The 20,482-nt window shown below is 42.6% G+C and overlaps 1 protein-coding gene across 4 annotated transcripts in view; it reads right to left on the reverse strand.

The window, feature by feature from the left end:
• Positions 1-7,133: 7,133 nt before the first annotated feature.
• Positions 7,134-20,482, reverse strand: part of ELOVL5 (ELOVL fatty acid elongase 5) — a 70,262-nt gene continuing 56,913 nt past the window's right edge. For all 4 annotated transcript variants that reach the window (XM_011379088.2, XM_023522656.1, XM_011379085.2 and 1 more), the window contains 5 exons: positions 15,614-15,691; positions 14,561-14,732; positions 12,759-12,883; positions 10,377-10,511; positions 7,134-9,023 (listed from right to left, as the gene is read on the reverse strand). In XM_011379088.2, the coding sequence (XP_011377390.1) occupies positions 8,880-9,023; positions 10,377-10,511; positions 12,759-12,883; positions 14,561-14,732; positions 15,614-15,691 (654 nt within the window). In that variant the 3' untranslated portion in view covers positions 7,134-8,879. The remainder of the gene's footprint in view (positions 9,024-10,376; positions 10,512-12,758; positions 12,884-14,560; positions 14,733-15,613; positions 15,692-20,482) is intronic.

Here is a 20,482-nt window from a genome sequence, read left to right on the forward strand (position 1 = left end):
GTGCCTGAAAAGTTATTTCTAAGAGCAGCAAATGAAGAATCCTTTGTAGGCAGAAGTTATGCCTACAAAACTCTTTTGCAAACCACCGCACCGTTTTGCCCACAGGTACTCCACACTCAGTTGTAACTGTCTGGGGGAAGTAGTAATAAGCTTGAAGTCATCAACGATGGTGTGACCTCTGGGTTTCTTTAATTTCTTCTCTGGACAAAGTTACTATCCCTCCGTTCCCTTCTCATCAAGCACTATCAGTTTGTTAGTTCTAATAACTAGAAAAATTGGGATGATCATTATTCCCAGGCTATAATTCACGAAACAGACAAGAGAGGTCATAAAACCAAATAAAGCTCAACTGAGCGCCTTAAAAAAATGTCATTTGTTGCAGGATTCTAAAAATAGTTGCCAATGCTGTCCTTCACTTTTCACAATTATTTTCTTCAGTTCTAAATCTGAATGGCACGGAGCAGCAGAATTTATACATTGTTCGTAAGAGAACAGACAGCTCATTAATTGTTAACATTGGTGGGATTTGACTGTTCACCATCTCCATTCTGAACTATATCTGGGTCCACTTTTCTGAGATGATTATATGTCTTATTGATAAGCTTAGGGCTATTAAAAGAACAGTGCCCATCTTATGTGCAGCAAGGTTACAGTGCCTCCCCACCCACCCAAGGAAGAGTGTGGGTAACATCTACACTAATCATCTCATGTTCATTCACAAATTCATTTATTCAAATGTTTGAGACTCTCCCATGTGCCAGGCAAGAGAAAAAGCCCTCGTCTGCCAGGAGGGAGACAAATATTTAACATAATGAAAATGTTAAGAAGAAAAATAAAGCCAAGTAAGAGAATGAATGAAGCATGTGAGTGGATGGGGGAGGGTGATGTTTCAGATTTGGTAGTTAGGGAAGGCCTTTTCGGGGAGGTGGCATTTAAGTGGGGAAACAAGTCACAGAAATAACTATCTGGGGAGGAGCAGCAAGGACAAAGGCTCCTAGATAGAAAAGGCCTCTAGACTGATGGTGGGATTTAAACGAGAGAACCAGCAGAGGTGAGAGTGGCTGAATGCAGTGAGATAGGGAGAGGGAGGGAGATCTGAGAGGACCAGGGCCCAGCTCTGGAAGGGCCTGTAGGCTGCTGAAAGATTTAGGATTTTATTTCCTGTGAAGCAATTGTCTAGAGGTGGCCCTGAGGCAGAGAGGGAAGCTAGTGGCCTCAAACCTTGGTCTGCTCTACCACGCTCTTTCCTAAGTATCCGTTCATTACAGACTCAGTCCCTGAACCCAGCAGTGACCATCTTGGGTCCCAGTAAGCTGAAAGCACTTAGGGATTCTGAGGGGAGTCGCTGGATCCTGTAAAATGATCACGAAGGTTGCCAGGGCCGCCATTTCGGTGGTTTTACAATTCAGATGAGCAGCTCTTAGGTCTACTGGAAGCAGATGAGATTTTTAACGGAAGCAAACTTTATTCCTGCTATACCACCACCACATGTAATCAACTGTTACGTGGGGACTGTCATGCCTTCTAGGTCCTCCCTGTAGGTTATGGGGTGAGGTAACTTGACCCTTGTCACACTGCGTCTTTGTTCAGACTGTTATAACAAAATAGTATAGACTAGGTGGCTTATAAACAAAAAATTATTTCTCACAGTTCTGGAGGCTGAAATCAAGTCTGAGATCAGGGTGAGGCTCTCTTCTGGGTTGCAGACACTGACTTCTTATTATATCCTCACAGGGCAGAGAAGAGAGAGAAGAAACAAGCTCTCATGACTCTTATAAATGCACTAATCCCTTTCATTGAGGGCTCCACTCTCATAACTTTATCTAATCCTGATTAACTATCAAATCCCATCTCCTAATACCATTGTGTTGTGTGTATGTGGTGGGGGAGGTGGTGGTGGTGTAGAGTTTCAACATATGAATTCGTGGGGGAGAACACATTTAATCCATGACACGTGGTTATTGATGGTGGGATTTATACCGTGATTTAACTGACTGGAAAGCCTGTTTTTCTTACTCTGCACCACATTGTATTATCTTTCCTAAACTTCCAGTGATCATCTGTTGTGTGTTTGGCACTGTGCTGGGCATGCACTAGGGATGTATATGATAATAAGAGGCAGTTCCTGCCCTCAAGTGTCTTAGAATTGAGTGGGCTGTTTAGAATCTCTACCACATCTCCCAGAACGGAGTGAGATTATAACAAACAGCCCTTCACTCCCCCATCCCACACACAATTTTAGACTTTCTGAAATGGAGTTTTGTCTTATTCTTCTCATTAAAGAACCTGCCAGCTGCCAAGCAGGATGTGCCATTGCCATGCATGAAAAGCATTATTGACCCATTTGTCCTTGGTTGACATTGGTACTACTGTTCACAATTGGATGTTGCTTAAATTTGGATCCTTAATTATCACTTAAAAAAAAAATCTTCAGAGAGATAACTCTATGATGCAGGGCTAAAATGACAAGTTATTCTTGTAGAGAAGCCTACCCGTCATATGTCTGCAATGCAACGGAGGGCAGCAGGAATCGCCAAGTCCCTGACTGATCACACAATTGTCAGAGCCAAGTGCAGGATCCACTCATGCATGATGAGGGACCATAATACAGGTGGAGAACAGACAGCTCTAGCAAAGCTTCCAGATGACTTTTATAGAAGGTGTGAAATTTCCAGTGGTATCTTATTCAGCTCAGGAAAATAAAAACTACCCACTAACACACACATAGGTAAACATTCCAATATCCTTCCTTATGCCTCAAAATGACCGCAGTTATAAATAAAATTACTTGTAACTTCAGTACCCTCATTTCCTTTAGAATAGTTAACCAGAATTTTTAATTATTTTGTCTTCATCTTTCTTCCAGAATGAGGTTATTTTTTTCATTGTTTCCTCAGCAAAATGCCTAGAGCAGAGTAGGCACATGTCTTCTCATTGTAGAATCATTAGCAGGGGTTGGGGGAAGCGGCACATTTCTGAGATGCTATATACCTACCCATGGCCCAAACGATTTGGAACTGTCTTTAGTGTCTGGGAGATACTTAGACTCAAAAATCTTATTATGATGCTGAAAAAAAATAAGTGCTAAGTAGTTGCCTATAGTCTTCTCAATTAATCCATTTTTTATTTTGAAAAATTTGAGTTCTCTTACCAAAAGCTATTATTGAGCTCCAAATAATGTGTTGAGCAATAGCATTTAAAATCTGGTGCAAAATTGACCATGTATCCTCTTTCTTGTTTACTTACCTATTTGGGCTTTCTTCCTTGATAATAAGTGACTATTACTGTACAGCCCTGTACTAAACACTTCATATTACATGTTGGCCATCTGAGCTAAGCATCCATATTTTTCTTTACCATTGAAGAAACTCAGGTTCAGAAAAGTGAGGTAACTCCCTTTCACACCCATAGTAAATACCAAGCTTTTACTCTCAAAAGTGTGCTATGCTGCCTCCAAACATACACAAATTCCTTCTAGCACAGATAGGAGTGTTGTCTGTACCCTAAGACATGCATTCTTTGACGCCAGTTCTAAAATAAGGGTGGAATTTATGGTCTGGTTTGGGACCATAACAATTTCCCTCTTCTGGTACTCTTTTTAAGAAAGGCACTGTGTTCTGAAGATTTGGATTCCAACTACTCTCTTGTAAGGGCATGGTGTGACTGTTGGCCTTGGTCTTAAAATACATTTTACCCTGCACTCCTAGAGCAGAGGCGAGAGCTCTGCATGAACAGCACAAGTGAGCAGGCAGCAGGGCTTGATCAGCCCCTGGTCATGTGGCCTTCCAAAGGACTGACAACGTAGCACTTCATGAGGGAAACAGAAAGGCACGAGGTCTTTGGAACCTGGAGTTGATGGTTTGCTGCACATAGGCACATGTTTCATTGGGAATGTTGTCAAGGCCAAGACATACAATTTGCTCAAAAGTAAATTGTAATATGTGTGACATAATCACCTAAGAACTTTTGTTTACAAGCCAACATGGAATCCTACCCATGACATACTTCTCCAGGTGCCCCAAGTTTTCAGACTTCAAATGCCATGTCTGGTTAGGAGGAATTTTCAGAAGGTCTGAGGCATCCTTTGAATCTGCCTGTCTGACAAATAATTCCCATCAACTTATAACTAAGACTTGAGTCCCAAGTCTTGTTACAGTCACCTTCCTGCCCCTGCACAGCACAGCTGCTAAGGGAGAGCAGCAGGGTGTCTGGGCAGGAGGCACAGCTAAGGAAGAGTCTTTCGAGGAGTAATTACTACTTCCCCAGGGAACTCCGTTCTACACATTGCATCGATAAGAACACCCAAATTCTACCCTCTTCTCGCTTTGCTTATTTAAAAAAAATAAGCAGTTTCTCTCACACATTCAATAGCTCAGTGATAGGTGTTGTGTCTCACCATCTCAGCCTTCTACTCATTAACTCATGCCCTCTCCTGTACCTGGAATGCTGTCTCCCAGGCAACCTTCGGCCACCAACTACTAAAATCCGGACTGCCTTTGAAGGCTCAGATTAAGCCCATTCCTTCACAGAGCTCTTCTTAATCACCTTGCTAGAAGAGTTCTCTCTCCACAGACTCTTACAGCTGATTTATATCAATCACATGGCGCTTGACACAAACCATCCTGTGCCGAAGTCATCTCTGTGTGTATTTGATCCCAAACTAGCAAAGGCTCCTGCCGGTATTGAAGTCATTTCTCACAGATTCCTGCTGGCTCAATACACCTGGCTCAGCCCTCTGTACCAAGCACTCTTCTAGTGAACCTGGCAACATGCTTTAAAGGTCTCAGGAACATAAACTCAAGAACATAAATGGGCGAGAGAGGACAGCAAGCGCTGTTCAGAAGAGTCCAGATGAGCTGAGAAAGGGAACAACTGCCGACAACCATATGATTGGATCTCTGCCAACACTACATCATCAGTTTCTGGGTTCCACTCTGCTTGCTCCTACAACTTTCAGTCAGGGGCCCAAGCTGTCTTTGATGACCTTAGATCACAAGCCGGGTACAGACACAACGATGGCAAAATCGGCCTGGGAACTTTCTCCCTCTGGGTGAGGGCCATAAACACACTGGAAAAAAAGAGATGAAGCTCCTAAAAATGTCAAGGATGACAAAAATGAGTTTCAAATCTATATCTGGAATGAGAACTAGTGGCTGGTGGTGCAATGCTATGAGAGCAGAGAGCAAACAAAGGCACAAACACTAGTTTGTTCCTACCTTCTCCATCAGGGACAATATTTTCCAAATTAAAAGTATAAAGAACAATCGGGTTAGTATTTGAAATCTAAGACTGATGAAGGGATAGTAGGAGACACCTGTTTAAAATGAGTTCAGACAAAATATATCCAGGTACTGTAACAATCTGTGGGTGTGAATGTGGCACTGCTGTCAGAACTCTGGAGAAATGATGAATAATAGAAGACTAGAGACTGAAAACGCTGCCCTATTTCCCAAAGAACAAATAAATCAGATTCTAGAAACTCCAGAATGGTGAGTTTAATGTGAAACTCTGGTAAAATCTAGAATAATAGAGATGGTGAACATTTTGACACCTAACGATTGCTAGTTGCTATTCAATTTTTGATTCAACAAAGTGTCATACCAAACTAACTTCCTTCCCTTTCCTGAAAGGATTATTAGAACAATCAACCAAGGAAGTAACAGAAAAACAATAGCTGATAATTCAGAGATCAGTGAGGTGGACTGAGTAGAACACAATCTTGTAACAGCTGACACTTTGTTTACTTTGTGCTAGATGTGGTTCCAAGGGCTTTTTATAGAATCCATTTAACTCTCATAAAAACCCTATAATGTCTGTATTAATGTTATTCTCACTGCCATTTGCCTGAAGGCCATACAGGTAGGGTTCCAATCAGGCAAGAATGGCAAGGCTGATAACAAGAGGGGAAACGGAAATCCTTCCTTTTCCACACAGGTGAGCAAACTTATTCTCTCACTTCCACACAGGAAAGGGAAAAGTGTGAGAACTCTTCTTACCCACTCGCTTTTCTGAGGAAGGGACAGTGACATTCTGATTGCCAGGACTGGGAGATGCCGCTGAGCATACTTTCTTGGCATGGTAAGGTCACTGGGCAAAATCTGACACTGCAAAGGGATTTTGTAGGTTTAAGTGGGTAAATTCCATGGCTGATATTCAATATTTTAACAACCAGTTTACTACCACTAGACCAACAATCAGAACAGAGGCAGGTCATAAACCATTGTCGTGGCTAGCATCAGCCCAGGTAAAGTTTATGTCAGTAGGATTATTGGCCTGGGTATTGAGAGCCTCGTTGTGATTTTAGCTTCACCAAAACAGTCTTCTTAGTAAGAGACAAGCTATTTTGATTTCCATTAGTCTGACTTCTATGTCTTATTTTTTCAGTTCGTTCCAGGGCTTAGAGGGGAAAGACAAGGATATGATTAATGGTCACCACCAAACCCCCAATAGTCCTTTGTACTTTTCAGATAATAATGCAGTTTCAGGTGACATTTTAAAGGTGATACTGACAACTAAAAGGCATTCAAAAGTCAGGATCAAGCCTACACTGTGGACTGTGTGGTATGAATTAGATGGAAAGAAGACGGGCCATTCATGTCAACCTCCTATTTAGACACAGATGGACCCGAAAGTCCACCACAGGGTAGGTGAGGAGGGGCCAGGATCTGTGACATGAAATGATCTTTGGCAAAGAAAGTGAAAGAGCTTTGGGACCAAGGTAGCAACCCCATTACTCTAAGAGTAAGGGTTCAGCAAACTATGTGCACTACATGGCTCTCAACAAGAAATGTGCGAACCTCTGGACTAGAGTTAGGAAAGTAACTCTATAGCCAGGGGTGTGGGGAGAGGGAGGGAAGGAGAGAAGGAAGAGAGGGAGGGAAGCAAGAAGGAACAAGTATGCTTAGAGCTGAGACCTTTACTGGGAGAACTGGGAAAAGGCAGAGAGGAAAGAATGAGGGCAGAACTCTCACCATATCTTACTACGTGGGGATCCCTTTGCATGTGAGCTGAGCAATACTATAACCTTTCAAGCTGAATTATTTGTACCTATTTGGGTGAGTTCCTAGAAGGTGAAGAAAGTGGATTTTCCCGTCTTTCATAATTGGGAGCACAAAAACAATGTAAAAGGCAAAGACAGGTAATCAAAAATGTTTTAATGATTAACGTTTGGACATTATTTAACAGTATGGGTATATCCAGATGAGCTGAAGCACATTTTGACAGCACACTATTGAATGTTATAGTTTGTTTTGAAATATGTAAAGACTTTCACAATCTAGTACCTAGGAAGACATACATTTACAAATATACACATTCTAGATTTGATAAGGTAAATGTAAACAGATGCTGTGACTCCTTCTAAACAGAAAACCCATGAGGCTAGTAAGAGAACCAACTGGCTCCCTATAATATGAATGTGCAAAATTAAAGCATGATAAACTGATATTTACATAAATATCAAACCAACAATTAGTCTATACATTGTCAATGACCTTCTAAGATGTGTCATGAGTGGTTCAATGAATAATTTTTTCCCCAGTGGAGAAGGTATTCAGAGACTAAATTCCGACACTTTAAAATGACACACACAATATAGTCTCTTTATCTGTTTGACCACTGCCTCAAGGATGTGAGACATGATTTTATGATGAGTAGTCTATTATTTTTAAACAAGCGGTTCTAAACAAATCTTTAGATTCTAAGCAGAAAAAATTGCAGGTGCTATTACATTTACATTAAAAAAAAAAAAACCCAATCCAATTTCCCAGTTCTCTTATGCTGTAGCTATCTGTTTAATTTTACCTTAAATTTTTTAAAGGAAGGTCCTCTTTTCCCCCTTTATTAATTTTGGTAAACTAGGCACATTTTAAAAGGAAGTTTGTGTCAAAACAGATAGCAGTACAGAAATCAATCCATATTTGGACCCTGGCAACCAGTTCCCTATTGCTCATCTATAGGACTCTGTCAAATGGTAAATAATCAATCATTTCTCTTGAAAAGTATATCTCCTCTTTCTCAAGAGTGGAAAGAAACATGGGCTTTGTTTCCTGTATAAAAACATTTAGCACTTCAGAAATTAAAAACGGCCTACTCATCCTACACACTTCCTAAAATCTTGAAGATAAAGAATATATATTTAAGTTTCACCAAGACTGCTTTAGAGCACCCCCCTCCCCGCTTTTTACATTATTAATAGTGGCACTCAAAATAAAAAAATAAGATCTGTTAAAAAGTTAAACTGCCTGTTTGTTCCACTAGGTTTGAGCCTGCCTGATTTAAAGCCAATATTATAAAACTGAAGGTGCCGTTTCTGATTTCACATGTACAAGTCACTTGAAATTGTGTCACACACTAGTTTCATAAATCACGGTCTTTGATTCTTCTAAACAGAGCTATTAAAAATGAATAAAAACTTGAAACATACCCTAATTTAAACTAATAAGCTTTGGGCCCTGCTTTTTAAATCTTAAGGCATGTGTGTTTCTCTACTGTAACAACATTATACAAATTTACAATCACATGCATGATCTACAGTAAAAAAAAAAGTTTGGATAACAGTGTTTTTAAATTGTGAATCACAATTCAGCACCTATCATGTTATAACTAATAAGGCAACAGCAGTGTCGTATACTATAATAACGTCCCCTACGCAATCTGAGCGCGGGGGTCGGTGAGAGCCCAGAAATGTTAAAAATCTTACGCCTACTTGTCTAATCTGTATACATTTTCTAGGGGTTTTGAACTGATGAAAGAGGTCCTACACGAATCACACTATTGTAGGCCGCACTAGTTACAGCAGCTGTTAACGAGCATCGGGCACAACTCATACTGTGCTTACAATCAGACGACGTGGTTTGGAGGTTTGCAACTCTCCGACCTCAATCCTTCCGCTGCTTCCTCGGCTTCACATTGTTTTCCAGGGAAGCAAAGCTGTTGGTGTGTCCGTTCACAGCAGCCACGGACCCGTTCTGGTGGTCCCTCAAGTGCTCTTTCCTCCGGGAGGCCCCCTTCTTGTTGTAAGTCTGAAATGCACAAGGGCAGGTGGGAACATACGACTCGGGAGCTCTTTGGGGAAACTGCATCCCTAACACTAGGCCTAGCTTCCTTTTAGGACCAAATGCTATCAAGAAGGAACTAGTTGAGCAATATGAAAATGCTTTTGTTTGTTTGTTTGTTTGTTTGTTTTTCCACAGGTTTCAATTACTCTTCTATTTTTTGAGGCTTAGCATAGGGTAAGTTCACTGAATCATAGGCTACAACACAAATACTATTTTCAAAATTAAGTAGGAAACTGAATTTATACTTCGTTATTTTGCCCTTTCAGTATCTAGAAAGCAGGGGATAGGAGTTGTGTGGCCCAACTGGTTTCTCCCACTCTGCAGTACCTCTCCTGCCACTCATCTTCCTTGTCTACAAGATTTGCTCATTACTTCAGCAACTATTTTGGCCTTATGTACAAAGTGCCATGCTACTGAAAGCAGTTTAAGCATTATGTCAGCTCTGTCAGGTCCTTCCTTTAACCGCCCCTTGTAGATGGTGAATAACCCAAAGTGTAGCACAAACTATTAGCAGTATATGAACTCAACTCAAATATGCCATGCCCAGGTATGTGTGAATAAAAGTACAGGTGGGCACAAAGAAGAGGGCATGTGGCTGAGGCCCCAGGTAGCTGCTAAACACTACCACCCTTTACTGCCTCTGTATCTGTGGCCTCTGTCCTTGCTCCTGACCTCCCGTGCCTGCCCTGGAACCAGGCACTGCCCACTGGAGGAGGAACACACGTCATCCAGGGGAGATGGGAGGCAGGGGAATCAGCAGTGGCCACAAAATGGTCAGGTTCCACCAGAGATAATCTGCACTAAATGGACCCTTCCGTGAGCAAAAACCTGCATTATATCGTTCACTTGGAAATAAACTGAGCCTACAAACTTGAGAAGTGGATGTGTAAGGAAACTGGAACAAAAGGGCAGATTTCTATCCATAGCTGATAGATTGTGATGGAAATTTCTTCAGACATTTAATTTAGCCATGAAGTTCAGGCTGTGAGACTTGACTGAAAATCACCTATCACGTGTCTCCCACAAGCCACAAGGGAAGCAACATAGGAGCCTACTCGACAGTTTTGCTCTTCTACACAAATCCCAAGCCTCCCTGGTCAAAGATCTAGAACTCAGGAGATCTGGAACAGATTTAGCATCTTCTACGCTAGCAGTGACCCAGCCCTCCAGAAGTCAGGGGCATCACTACACTGTGACTACATTAGAGCCCGGTGCCTGGCACAAAGCAGGGGCTCCACGAGTCCCCTTTAAGGGACAGATGAGGGCCTTTGCTGATAAAGCCTCAAATCCCAACTGTCATAGAAGAGTGAGACTTACCTGAACGTAGAAATTTGTGAAAAGAATGATCAGAGAAATCATGTATCCAATCTGGAAATATAACCAACCAAGAGGGAATGCACACGGCCAGATGACCCCACAGGTGGTCTGGATGATTGTCAGCACAAACTGAAGCTGGTGGGGGAGAGGGAACACAGCTGAGCAGTGCGGCAACAGCCCACGGACAAGATGCCATGCCCGATGGGCTTCTACCTGGCATCCCTGAAGTTCGTGGATTAACACTATTAACCTTTCTGTAGGTACCACGAACACAATGCATACACTAAATTTATCCCAAATTATATATTTGTCTATATTTGTCTTGCATGTTCTCTCCTCCTCCCCTCTAAGCTGCTTAAGTCACCTTCCCTGAAATTCAGGAAACAGTTAATATTATCTTGTATGTTTGAAGGTTGCTAAGACAGTAGATCTTAAAGTTCTCAATGCACATACAAAAACTAACTATGTGGTGATGGATGTGTTAACTAAACTTTCATAATAATGTCACAATATATACGTATTATCAAATTACGCTGTACACCTTAAACTTATACAATTGTTATATGTCGATTATGTCTCAATGAAGCTGGAGGCAAGAAAGCAAAAAACACACACACAAACTTCAGGAACACAGTACAGAGAGATGCCAGTTTTTTTTTAAAGGGAGGAAGAAAACATATGAGGTATATGTAAGGGAACCAGTGATGTCACTGCAGAATGTACAGTCCCACAGGACACTTTTCCTATTCCTTATCCCTGTACACTCTTGGTTTGGTGAAGGCTGATAAGTACATTTAAACTCTCATCAGGATATAATGCTAAGCCCATAGAATATTTCTGATGAGTAAATCTCGAAAAGCTCGTGGAAGTGCTTAGAGAAACAAGAAAAAGGTGTTAAAATAAGGTGTGGCTACTGGAGGGTGCATCTTCAAGAGGAAACTATCAGCAGAAGGCTGGGTTCTGCCCTCTGGAGTTTTGGCCCAGCTACCACTGTTTCTATATAAAGAATTGTTTTTTTTCTTTTCTTCTTCTCTTTTTTAAGGTGAGTACTCGAGGTTGATAAACAACTAGAAGTGGTCCTTAAGATAAATCGAGGCAAACTGGGTGCAATCTTCCTCCTCAAAGAGCAGAGCCTAATGGAAGATTAACTTCCTCATTCTGTTCTTTTAAATTTTGCTTCCACAGGGCCATGGCTGTGTGGTATAAATCAATCTCATCACTTCTCTCAAGTGTAATGAGAAGGTTAAAGAACAATTATCTTTCCTCACAGGCAGGTGAGAAAAAAATTACCAAGGAATGTATAGCAACTGGCAAAAAGGTGATAATGAAATGTCAAACACATAAGTAGCTCAGATCTTCTCAGGTCCGCCCCCCCCACCCAACTGTTATTTTTAAATATTGAAAAATCTCAATTGACTTGGGGGGTATCTAAATCAGTTTGGTTTCCTTAGAAAAATATGTTAATTAGGCAAGGCTAGGGCTAAGAGTTTAATGTCTAAGCCCCACAGTCAGCTAGCTTTGGCCTACTGCCTCAGCATCCTCAGCTACAAAATGGGGATAATAACATGGAATCAGGATATTAGAACAATTCATTTAAAACTGCTTACTTAGCATGAGTGCCTGACACTAGTAAACTCAACAAACAACTGATCATTAACAGTAACAGCGTTAATGATCAGTTCATGGAAGAATTCATGAGCCGGGGGAATAGGGATCTATAACATACTGACAATTGGAGAAAGCCTAAGGAAAGGATGATGTGAAATAACCACCAAGTACAAACAGTTGCTGGGTGGCCTTGGCATGGTAAACCTCAGGAAGGGGATTGTCATCTGAAGCACAGACAAGTGTTATTCTTGCCTGTAGGTGCTCCATTACACAAGGGCTGAGAGGTCACCCAGTACCTGCCTTAGCAAACATCCTCACTGCCTAATAAGCTACAAGCGCCCTGGACACATGCCACTCCGCAGCATCTTCTGAAACTCCTGGGCACACAGATAAACAATTTTCACTTTGGATTTTCTATTATAATTAGAAAACACATATACAGACACACATACGCACACATATGTACATGTGCTCTGTGCACAAACTGAGAACAAAGGACTGAACCTGAAGTCAGGAAATTAGATTCCAGGGCTCGTTCTGCAACTCAACCAGCTGTACACCCATGGGCACAGTTTCTACATCAATTAAAATTAAGAAAATTCTCTGCTCTGCCTACTTCATGAAGTTTTAATGGGATCAAATGAGGAAAGTGGGAAGGCACATCTTAGATGCTATTAAATAGCAATAAAGCCGGGAAGGCGGCATAAGCACCCCAGGGAAGAGCTCTGTGTACCCCTGGTAGCGCCTGCTGGGGAAAGAGGCCGAGTCACTCACCAGCTGCCCCTGCGTGATGTATTTCTTCCACCAGAGGTACGGACGCATGGAAGGGACTGAAGACAGACCATAGTACGAGTACATGAGGACATGGATGAAGCTGTTAAGTGTGGCACCAAAATAAGCTGCCGGAACAGAGGAGGTATGGAGAGAAGGATGCGTCAGTGTTTTATACATAACAGATAAGAAAACAAAAATCCAAGATTCTTTTTAGAGCTGAAAAAACATATTTTTGCACAGAGGCTAGGAAACACTGCAGCAGCAGCGCTGCATGGATATGTAATCAGCATTCAGTTTCCACTCGGGCAGGTGGCCATCGGGATGCTTTAAACCCAGGGTCAACTGTAGCTGCCAGGTGGACATCTAACACAGGAGCCATGAGACCACCTGCTCCACTCTGGCACCTAAAGGCTTTGCTGCCAGATCCCCACCCACTCCCAGAGGCAGTTGCTTTGCTTGACAAGCCCAAGTGCCTCAGATTGCTACGGTGAAAGCTCGGGGAAGACAGCCGATGGGCACTATGTTCAAAGATGGCTGTCTCTACACATTGGCTGAGGTTTAGAGAGGCCTCTGAAGTCAACTCCTAATTACTTCCTAGGGCTGCAGTACTGAGGCCATATATATATTTTTTTGATAATACGGTTGAAAGTTCAGTTCCTTAGAGATAAAAGACCCATCTTTCATCACATAATTTTTAATTTCCAGTAGGACCACCAGTTCTTTTTTTAGACTCTCTATCCTCCTTTCCCACAGCAGGCAAACCAAACAAAGCTATCTGGCTTTTCTACATGCAGAGGTGAACAAGGCTGGGGTCGGAAAATAAGTTTGTGCTTTTGGCTATGATAGTAACTGGCTGTGAGACCTTGGACAAGTCATATCCATTCTCTGGTTGTTTCTCATGGGTTAAGTAGTACTAGTTAAAATCTGTCATCTTGCAAGTTCTTTGAAAATTTAAAGCCTTCTTCAAATGTAAGGAGATGCTGTTTTTATTAGAAAGTTAAGTCACTTAATCTGCAGCCATGAGGTTCATGATGGTGAGAAAAAATTCTATATGTGAATCTTGATGGGCCACATTAATCAAAGGCAAAAACATGTGAACAGCCTCAGAAGTTCTCGGTCAGATATGTCAGTGATGGATGACAGGGATTTTAATTAGGACATCTGTTAGAACTCTCAGGATGAACCTGAAGGTGACAACTTAATCTCTGAAAATTAAGAGGCTTCAGATGACAATCTTTCCCAAACCACCCACACACCCTTCTTGATTTTCTTCAAATTTTGGTGCTTGTCACAGAAGACATACTGCTAAACACGTTTCAGGGAACATGAGGGTCATTAAATTAGAATGCAGACTTCCTAACACACTACTTAGCTAAAGCTGTATTTCATTAATTAGCCTTGTTCTCTGGCATTCATTCAGTGGTGTGACTTCACCTTCCCGGCCTGCCCGTCAAACATCTTCCAAATTGTAGAGAAACAAGAATTAGAAATAACCCGGTACAGCTACCCTCTGTGACAGAAGACATTGTCCCTATTTCTTAATATGCCCCAGGCTAGGAATCAGTTATTTCCCTCATTTTGCCAAATCAGCACAGGGCATTTACCAAAATAGAAAAATGTTTCATCAGCTTATTGAGTGCCTATGCCACATAAACTATCATTAAAAGCATCCCAGACACAAAGTTCAATTGCTTGACCTAGATAGAAATCTATAGAAATGGCAACTTTTCTAAAAGCCTTAGTTTCAGTTTGGCCTCTTTGCTCATACCTTTCCCCAAATCCGCCCACTACATGAGACTTACAATGGCCGCAGGGGACCCAGTTCATCACAAACCACCAGATGTTCAGCATGGAGGCATGGTGGTAGACGTGGAGGACTGTGATCTGGTGGTAGTTCTTACGCAGGATGAAGAAGAAGGTGTCCATGAATTCTATGAGTTTGGAGAAGTAGTACCACCAAAGGACACGGATAATCTACGAGGAAGGGGGCATCAATGTTTCTCTGCAGTATTGCCTCTGATATGTTTGCTAACATCCCAGGAGCCCAGGTAGCCTTGGAGAGGCCTGAGTGCCCCACTGGCTCCCAAGGTCCATCAGCAGTCAGGTGCACGGGTCACTGTGAGAGTGGCTTTAGCCAAAGAGCTTAACGGGGGGGTGGGGGTGGGGTTGAATTGACATCAGGGAAGGTTTTCAAAGAGACGCTGACACCCTTCAAGACTAACAAAGCAGGAGGCTCAAAGTTCAAATCCCTGAAGTCTGCTTGTTTCCTTGGAAGGAACCTGAAGAGCCATCAGTACAGAAAAGCCACCTGAAAGGCACTTCTGATTTCAGGTGCTGGCGTGGGGGCAGGTGACAGGACACGAGGCAAAGAAGAAAAGGAATCAGAACTTTCAGTGTCAGGTCCCTGCCCAACTGAATATGTCATCCAGGTGTTCTTAGGAAATGACGGCCCATGTTGAGTTTACGCCAGCAGACTTTCATGTAAAATTCAAAAGACTCAAGAATGGAAGTCAGAATCTAAAGACCAGCACCGGGAAGGTACCTTGGAGAAACAAGTACAGCATTTAAGACATTATTCTTGATTCCATTTATATAAATACAGCATAAATACTGATAACACATGCAATTTTCCCCCTTGGAAACTGTTAATAGGATTTTTGCAGACAAGGAAACTTTAATTTTCATTTTATACCTTTCATGTTCAAATTTCCATACTGTGTGTACCTAACTTTTTCAAGTTCTTTTAAAAATGTCAACAGGGATTACCAGGACAGTGAAGTTATAAGTCATTTTGTCTTCTGTATATGATTTCTTTATTAAAGAAAGACTACTTAAAATAATAAAAGAGACAATACCTTCATGTCTGCTTCTCCTGCGCTGCGTGTGCCCTGACAGAAGAAGTTGTATTCGCCTTCCCATACTCCTGTCACTAACTAAAAAAAAGAAAAAGAAAAAAAAAAAGAAGAAGCTAATCACCAATAACATCAGAACCATGTAAAGATATATTCAATTAAACTTCATTATTTTCAGAATCTATAAAAGTTGACCTCAGGCTAGCTGAGGCAAGTTTGCTCTGAGCGAAAAACATAATGATAGGAGAGTATGAACAAAGTTTAGGTTTAAATGATTTAAGTCTCAATGTCTCAAGCGGTGGACCCGGGAGTCACGCTAGGCTGCACCCTTCACAGATGCTTCTTTATCGAGCTGATTTCCTCCAGATTCCTCAATTCACAAGGCTGTCACAAATGCCCTGCCAATTCCAAGGCCCTACCAATCTAATCACAGGCTCCCAGTCCTGTCTCAAGTGGCCTCAGGGAAGATCACCATGTCACAATCAGGCTTTCCCTCAGTCACTGCTTCTCGAACTGTATGGCACCAGAATCCCCTCAAGGGCATGTTAAAACATGCATCGTGGGTGGGCATTTCTGATCCAGTAGCAGGCCACTTGTGATGGGGTCCCCCAGTGATATTGATGCTGCTGGACTAAAGACCACACTTCGAGAACCACTGCTGTAAGCCTAGGGATAATTTAGCCCAGCTCCATCATCTTCATTATTTCCCGTTGCTGTGTCATCCCCTGGACCCAAGAATAGACCTCTGCAGCCTGAGGAAATTGTGCCCATTTCTCAGAATTCACCTGCAGCAGAGTAGGCACTGTGGTGTCACAGAAAGGACTCCGGAATTGGGGTGCAAGCTCTAGGTTATAGACCTGCAGTATCACTGGTTCACTGTGGAGGCCTCAGTTTGCTAGTCTGCACACAACGAGGATACCTGGCCTAGATGAGACCCAAAGACCCACTCTAACAGTCCAGAGGGAAGCTTTCATTTGACCACCCTGTGTGTGTCCACTGTCTGTGTTCTAGACAAACACCTATGAGATGCTATTCTTTGTCTGAGTAAATTAGCCTAGGGTGACGCAGAGTTTTCCTTGTGACTTTCCCTCTGGTGGCCAATCAGTACCAGATGGGGAGAAATCTGAGGTGGCCTGCCTTGTGTCTGATCTCATCATTGCATCTAACACAAGGGACTGGCCCCAGGTCTCAAAGTGCATTGCCCAGTCCACCTGCATTAGCATCACATGGGAACTCATAAGACCTGCAAGTTCCTAGACCCACCCCAGACCTTCAGAATCAAAATTCTGAAGGTACCCTCTGTGGCTGGAGGGTACAAAAAGGGGTGGACTATCAAGGCCGGGTCTCCGAGTGCTGGATCACGGACCCTTTGAGAATTTAATAACGTGGCATCAGTATCACCCAGGAATTTGTCAGAAATGCAAAATCTCAAGCCCTACGTAACAGACACCTACTGACTCGGAAACTTCTGGGTGTTAAGCCCAGGGGTGTGACAGGTTGTTTTCCTGGTGATTAATGCAGCTGAAGTGTGAGAACTACTGGTCGAAATCGGTAGCTCCCATTCTAGCTGCTTAACATGATTACCTGTGAGCTTTTAAAAATTGCTAATGCCTGGCCTCCCCCCAGACCACGAATCAGCATTTTGAGGGGCCTTTTACCAAGCTCTCGAGGTAATTCCAATGTGCGACTAGGAGTGGGAACCACTGGTTTCATGCTAGTTAACTTCAAATAAGAAATGGTTCGCCTACTGGTGCCTTGAGAAAGATATAACTGAGAATCCGGGCTCCAGAGCCTCCCTTCCCTGCCTCCCCATCCCCCATACCCCTGCCGCGAACACAGTTTAGCTGGCTGAGCAACCCAGACGCCTTCAGGGAAGAGCAAAGGACTACATGGGTCTGAAGACAAAATTGTTAAACCTCTACCCAGTCTGACCTCAGAAATAAATGCAGACAGTGGGTGTAGCCACTGTACTTACACTAAACACCCTAGAACCTGATAGTTCTTCTATGAACTTCCTTTTTGTTGTTTTCCTTCTGCTTTGTCATCATCTATACATAAAAAAGCATTAAGAGTTAACATGGCCAAAGGCCGGCACAAGGATTTAAAATACACATGAGGGGAGGCATCATTTAATCATGAAAAGCACCCTGGATTAGGAAGCAGGGCTGGTCAGGCAACCATCTCCATCTAGGCCCAGCGCTGAGGCAAGCTGCTAATTCCCTTAGGCTTTGGTTGTTTTTCCTGTAAAAAGATGAGGTTGGACTAAATATCTCTAAAGGTTCTGTCCTAATTTTTGACAATGTCTTCTTGAAAACAGGCCGCGCACAAACTATACTATCTGCTCTTTGAAAGGCCAGCACCCATTAGAAAGTATGTTATCTTTTAAGTCATATATCACTCTCTAAAGTCGTGGCCAGTTAAGCAGACCACATGCAGACCTGTTAGAAGTTCCAAGAATCAAGACAAAAAGCCCGAGTCCAAAGTGTGGTTGGAGGTGGGTGGGGTGCTGGTGTGCATGTCCTCAGGTGACCTGAGGTGGAGAGAAGGAAGTGCTGCATTGGCACAATGTTCGCTGCTCTTCCTCTACCCTAAGAGGGAATGGATGAATTATCTTCTGTGGCTGGAGGGTACAAAAAGGGAACTGATGGTTCTTGATGAAATTTTCAGAGAACTACCGCAAATGAGAATAAGAACGACACAGTCAAGTTTTCATAAAGATAAATTTGTACAATTTAAAATACACTTTTATTTAAGACAATAGCTATATGTGGCAAAATTCAAAATTTACTAACATGATTGTTCTTATATGTTTTTTGAAATTTTATCATCTTATTAATCTAAAATTCTACGACCTACCATCACTGTTTTCCAGCTGCTATTTTGGTTTATGGTGTCCCAAGACACCCTGAATTAGTTTTCTTTTGCCAGTTTTAGCATAGGACGGCTGGTATATGTGTGTGTGCAGAGGTATGGATGACTGCGTTCATGAATGTCTACCTTGGCAGGGGTGGGGGAAAGCAAAGGACTTCTCTGGGGAAGAAGATGAGAATTCTTCCCTGTAATCCCACAGATGCCCCAACCTCAAGGGTGGGCACAGACTAACGGGTCTGTTAACCCTAAGAGAAGGTACTCTCCGATGCATGCCTCCTTTATTTAAAAAAGTCTTTCAGAAGGAATCCAGGTGGGATTGCCTCAACTCTTCAAGCTTAATTAACCTAAAATTCCATTTGCCTTTCCCCACATTAAAAAAAAAAAGCTAAAACCTGTCTTAAAATACCTGTGTTTGGTGGCTAAAGAACTCAGACCTAGGTCTTGGGCAGTGAGCTTGCTCAATACGAAAGCATAAAGCAGGTACATAAACTGGAAGCTGCTCATTCAGGGTCACCTCACTGCCCTGAGTCCACCATGTGTCTCTACCTTGTATAAGGGGGTCCTGCATGAGCCCCACCAGGCTTCACTACAACTCTCACTTTATCAATCGCTGCTGCCACTCAGCACTTCTTGGGCCCCTGTGCCTCTCAAACTATAGAATTTTGTGTTTAAAACCCTTCAGGGACTCATCCTTGACTTCAGAACGAGACCCTAAATCCTAGGCACAGTATTCAGGTACACACATTCTTCTATAATGTTCCTTTAAACTGATCTTTCACGCCTCCCTTAACAGCAGTCAGACAGGACCCACTTCTGTTCTTCAAGCATGCCTTTCTGTAACCACTACACAGTGACCACGGGGCAGAGCAAGGTTTGGGTGCTGGCCAGAACAAAGCTAAAGCCTAGCTTTCCCACATTTAACTAGGTGATCTTGGGTAAGGTATTTCAATCTCTTTAGGTGGCAGTTTCCTCACTCTCTAAATAGGATAAAAACAATACTCCTGCCTCTTAAGGCTGAGAAGTTAATGAGCTGAAGTGTGTATTGCCTATCTTATCCAACCTGGTGCACAGGATAAGCACGTAAATGTTAGCAATGACCATTCCGGTTTTCCTTTAGCTGGAATGCTCTCTGCAACCACGTACCTCCACCTCCAGCTCTTAAAATCCTATCTATCCTTCAAAGTTCAAATTCAATATCTTGATGACTGCTCCCTTGAGCACTCCGGTCTGAAGTCTGTTCTCCTTTCTCCAAGCTCACCCTGCCATGACTCGTACTTACTTCCTCAAGTGCTCTGTTTAAAGCCCTTTGTTAAGCTCTAGGAAGTGGTGACTGTCGTTCCCTCATCCACAGAATCCAGCACGGGCACCTGTACACAAGAGGTGCTGAATAAATATTTGCTAAACTAATGACAAAGAGCTCAAGGTGCTGCCTTTGTTCCTCAAATCTAGGCCTAATGTTTTATTTGCAGGAAAAAAAGAGCTTTATTTATGTTTTGCAAATGGAGCAATTGAAACACAAGAAAGCCTTTTAATGAGGCTTGAATATGACAATATTCCTCTGAATTTTGTTCACTAGATGCAAACCGGTCTTCACCAAATGTCATATTGATGACATAGAAAGTTCAACTCTTAAATATTCTTGGCTTCAGAAGGGATAGAATAATTTAATATACAAGGACCAAGCACCTGAGTTAAGGTTTATTCATCTAAGACTCCCAACAATCTTCCATGAAATGGGCCAGCATCAGGGTCCTGTTTCCTCCATTCCCCTGTCAGAAGAGTACAGCCTCTGAGTAACAGATCCCAGAGGCTTTCAACGCGGAGGCTGGCCTTCCCTCCAGCCCCACGAGTACTTCAGGAGAGGGGATAACGCTCTAGCCAAAGACGCCTCAGCCACTGTTTCCCTTCAGGGCTCAGGCTTGCCTTCTTTCCAAAGAGCGGTTTTGGTCAGTCCCTGGAAATTCATCAGAGTACTACAGGTGCCACAAGGAGAGAGGGCCC

Source organism: Pteropus vampyrus, unplaced genomic scaffold (assembly GCF_000151845.1).
Source record: "Pteropus vampyrus isolate Shadow unplaced genomic scaffold, Pvam_2.0 Scaffold353, whole genome shotgun sequence".
Taxonomy (NCBI): domain Eukaryota; kingdom Metazoa; phylum Chordata; class Mammalia; order Chiroptera; family Pteropodidae; genus Pteropus; species Pteropus vampyrus.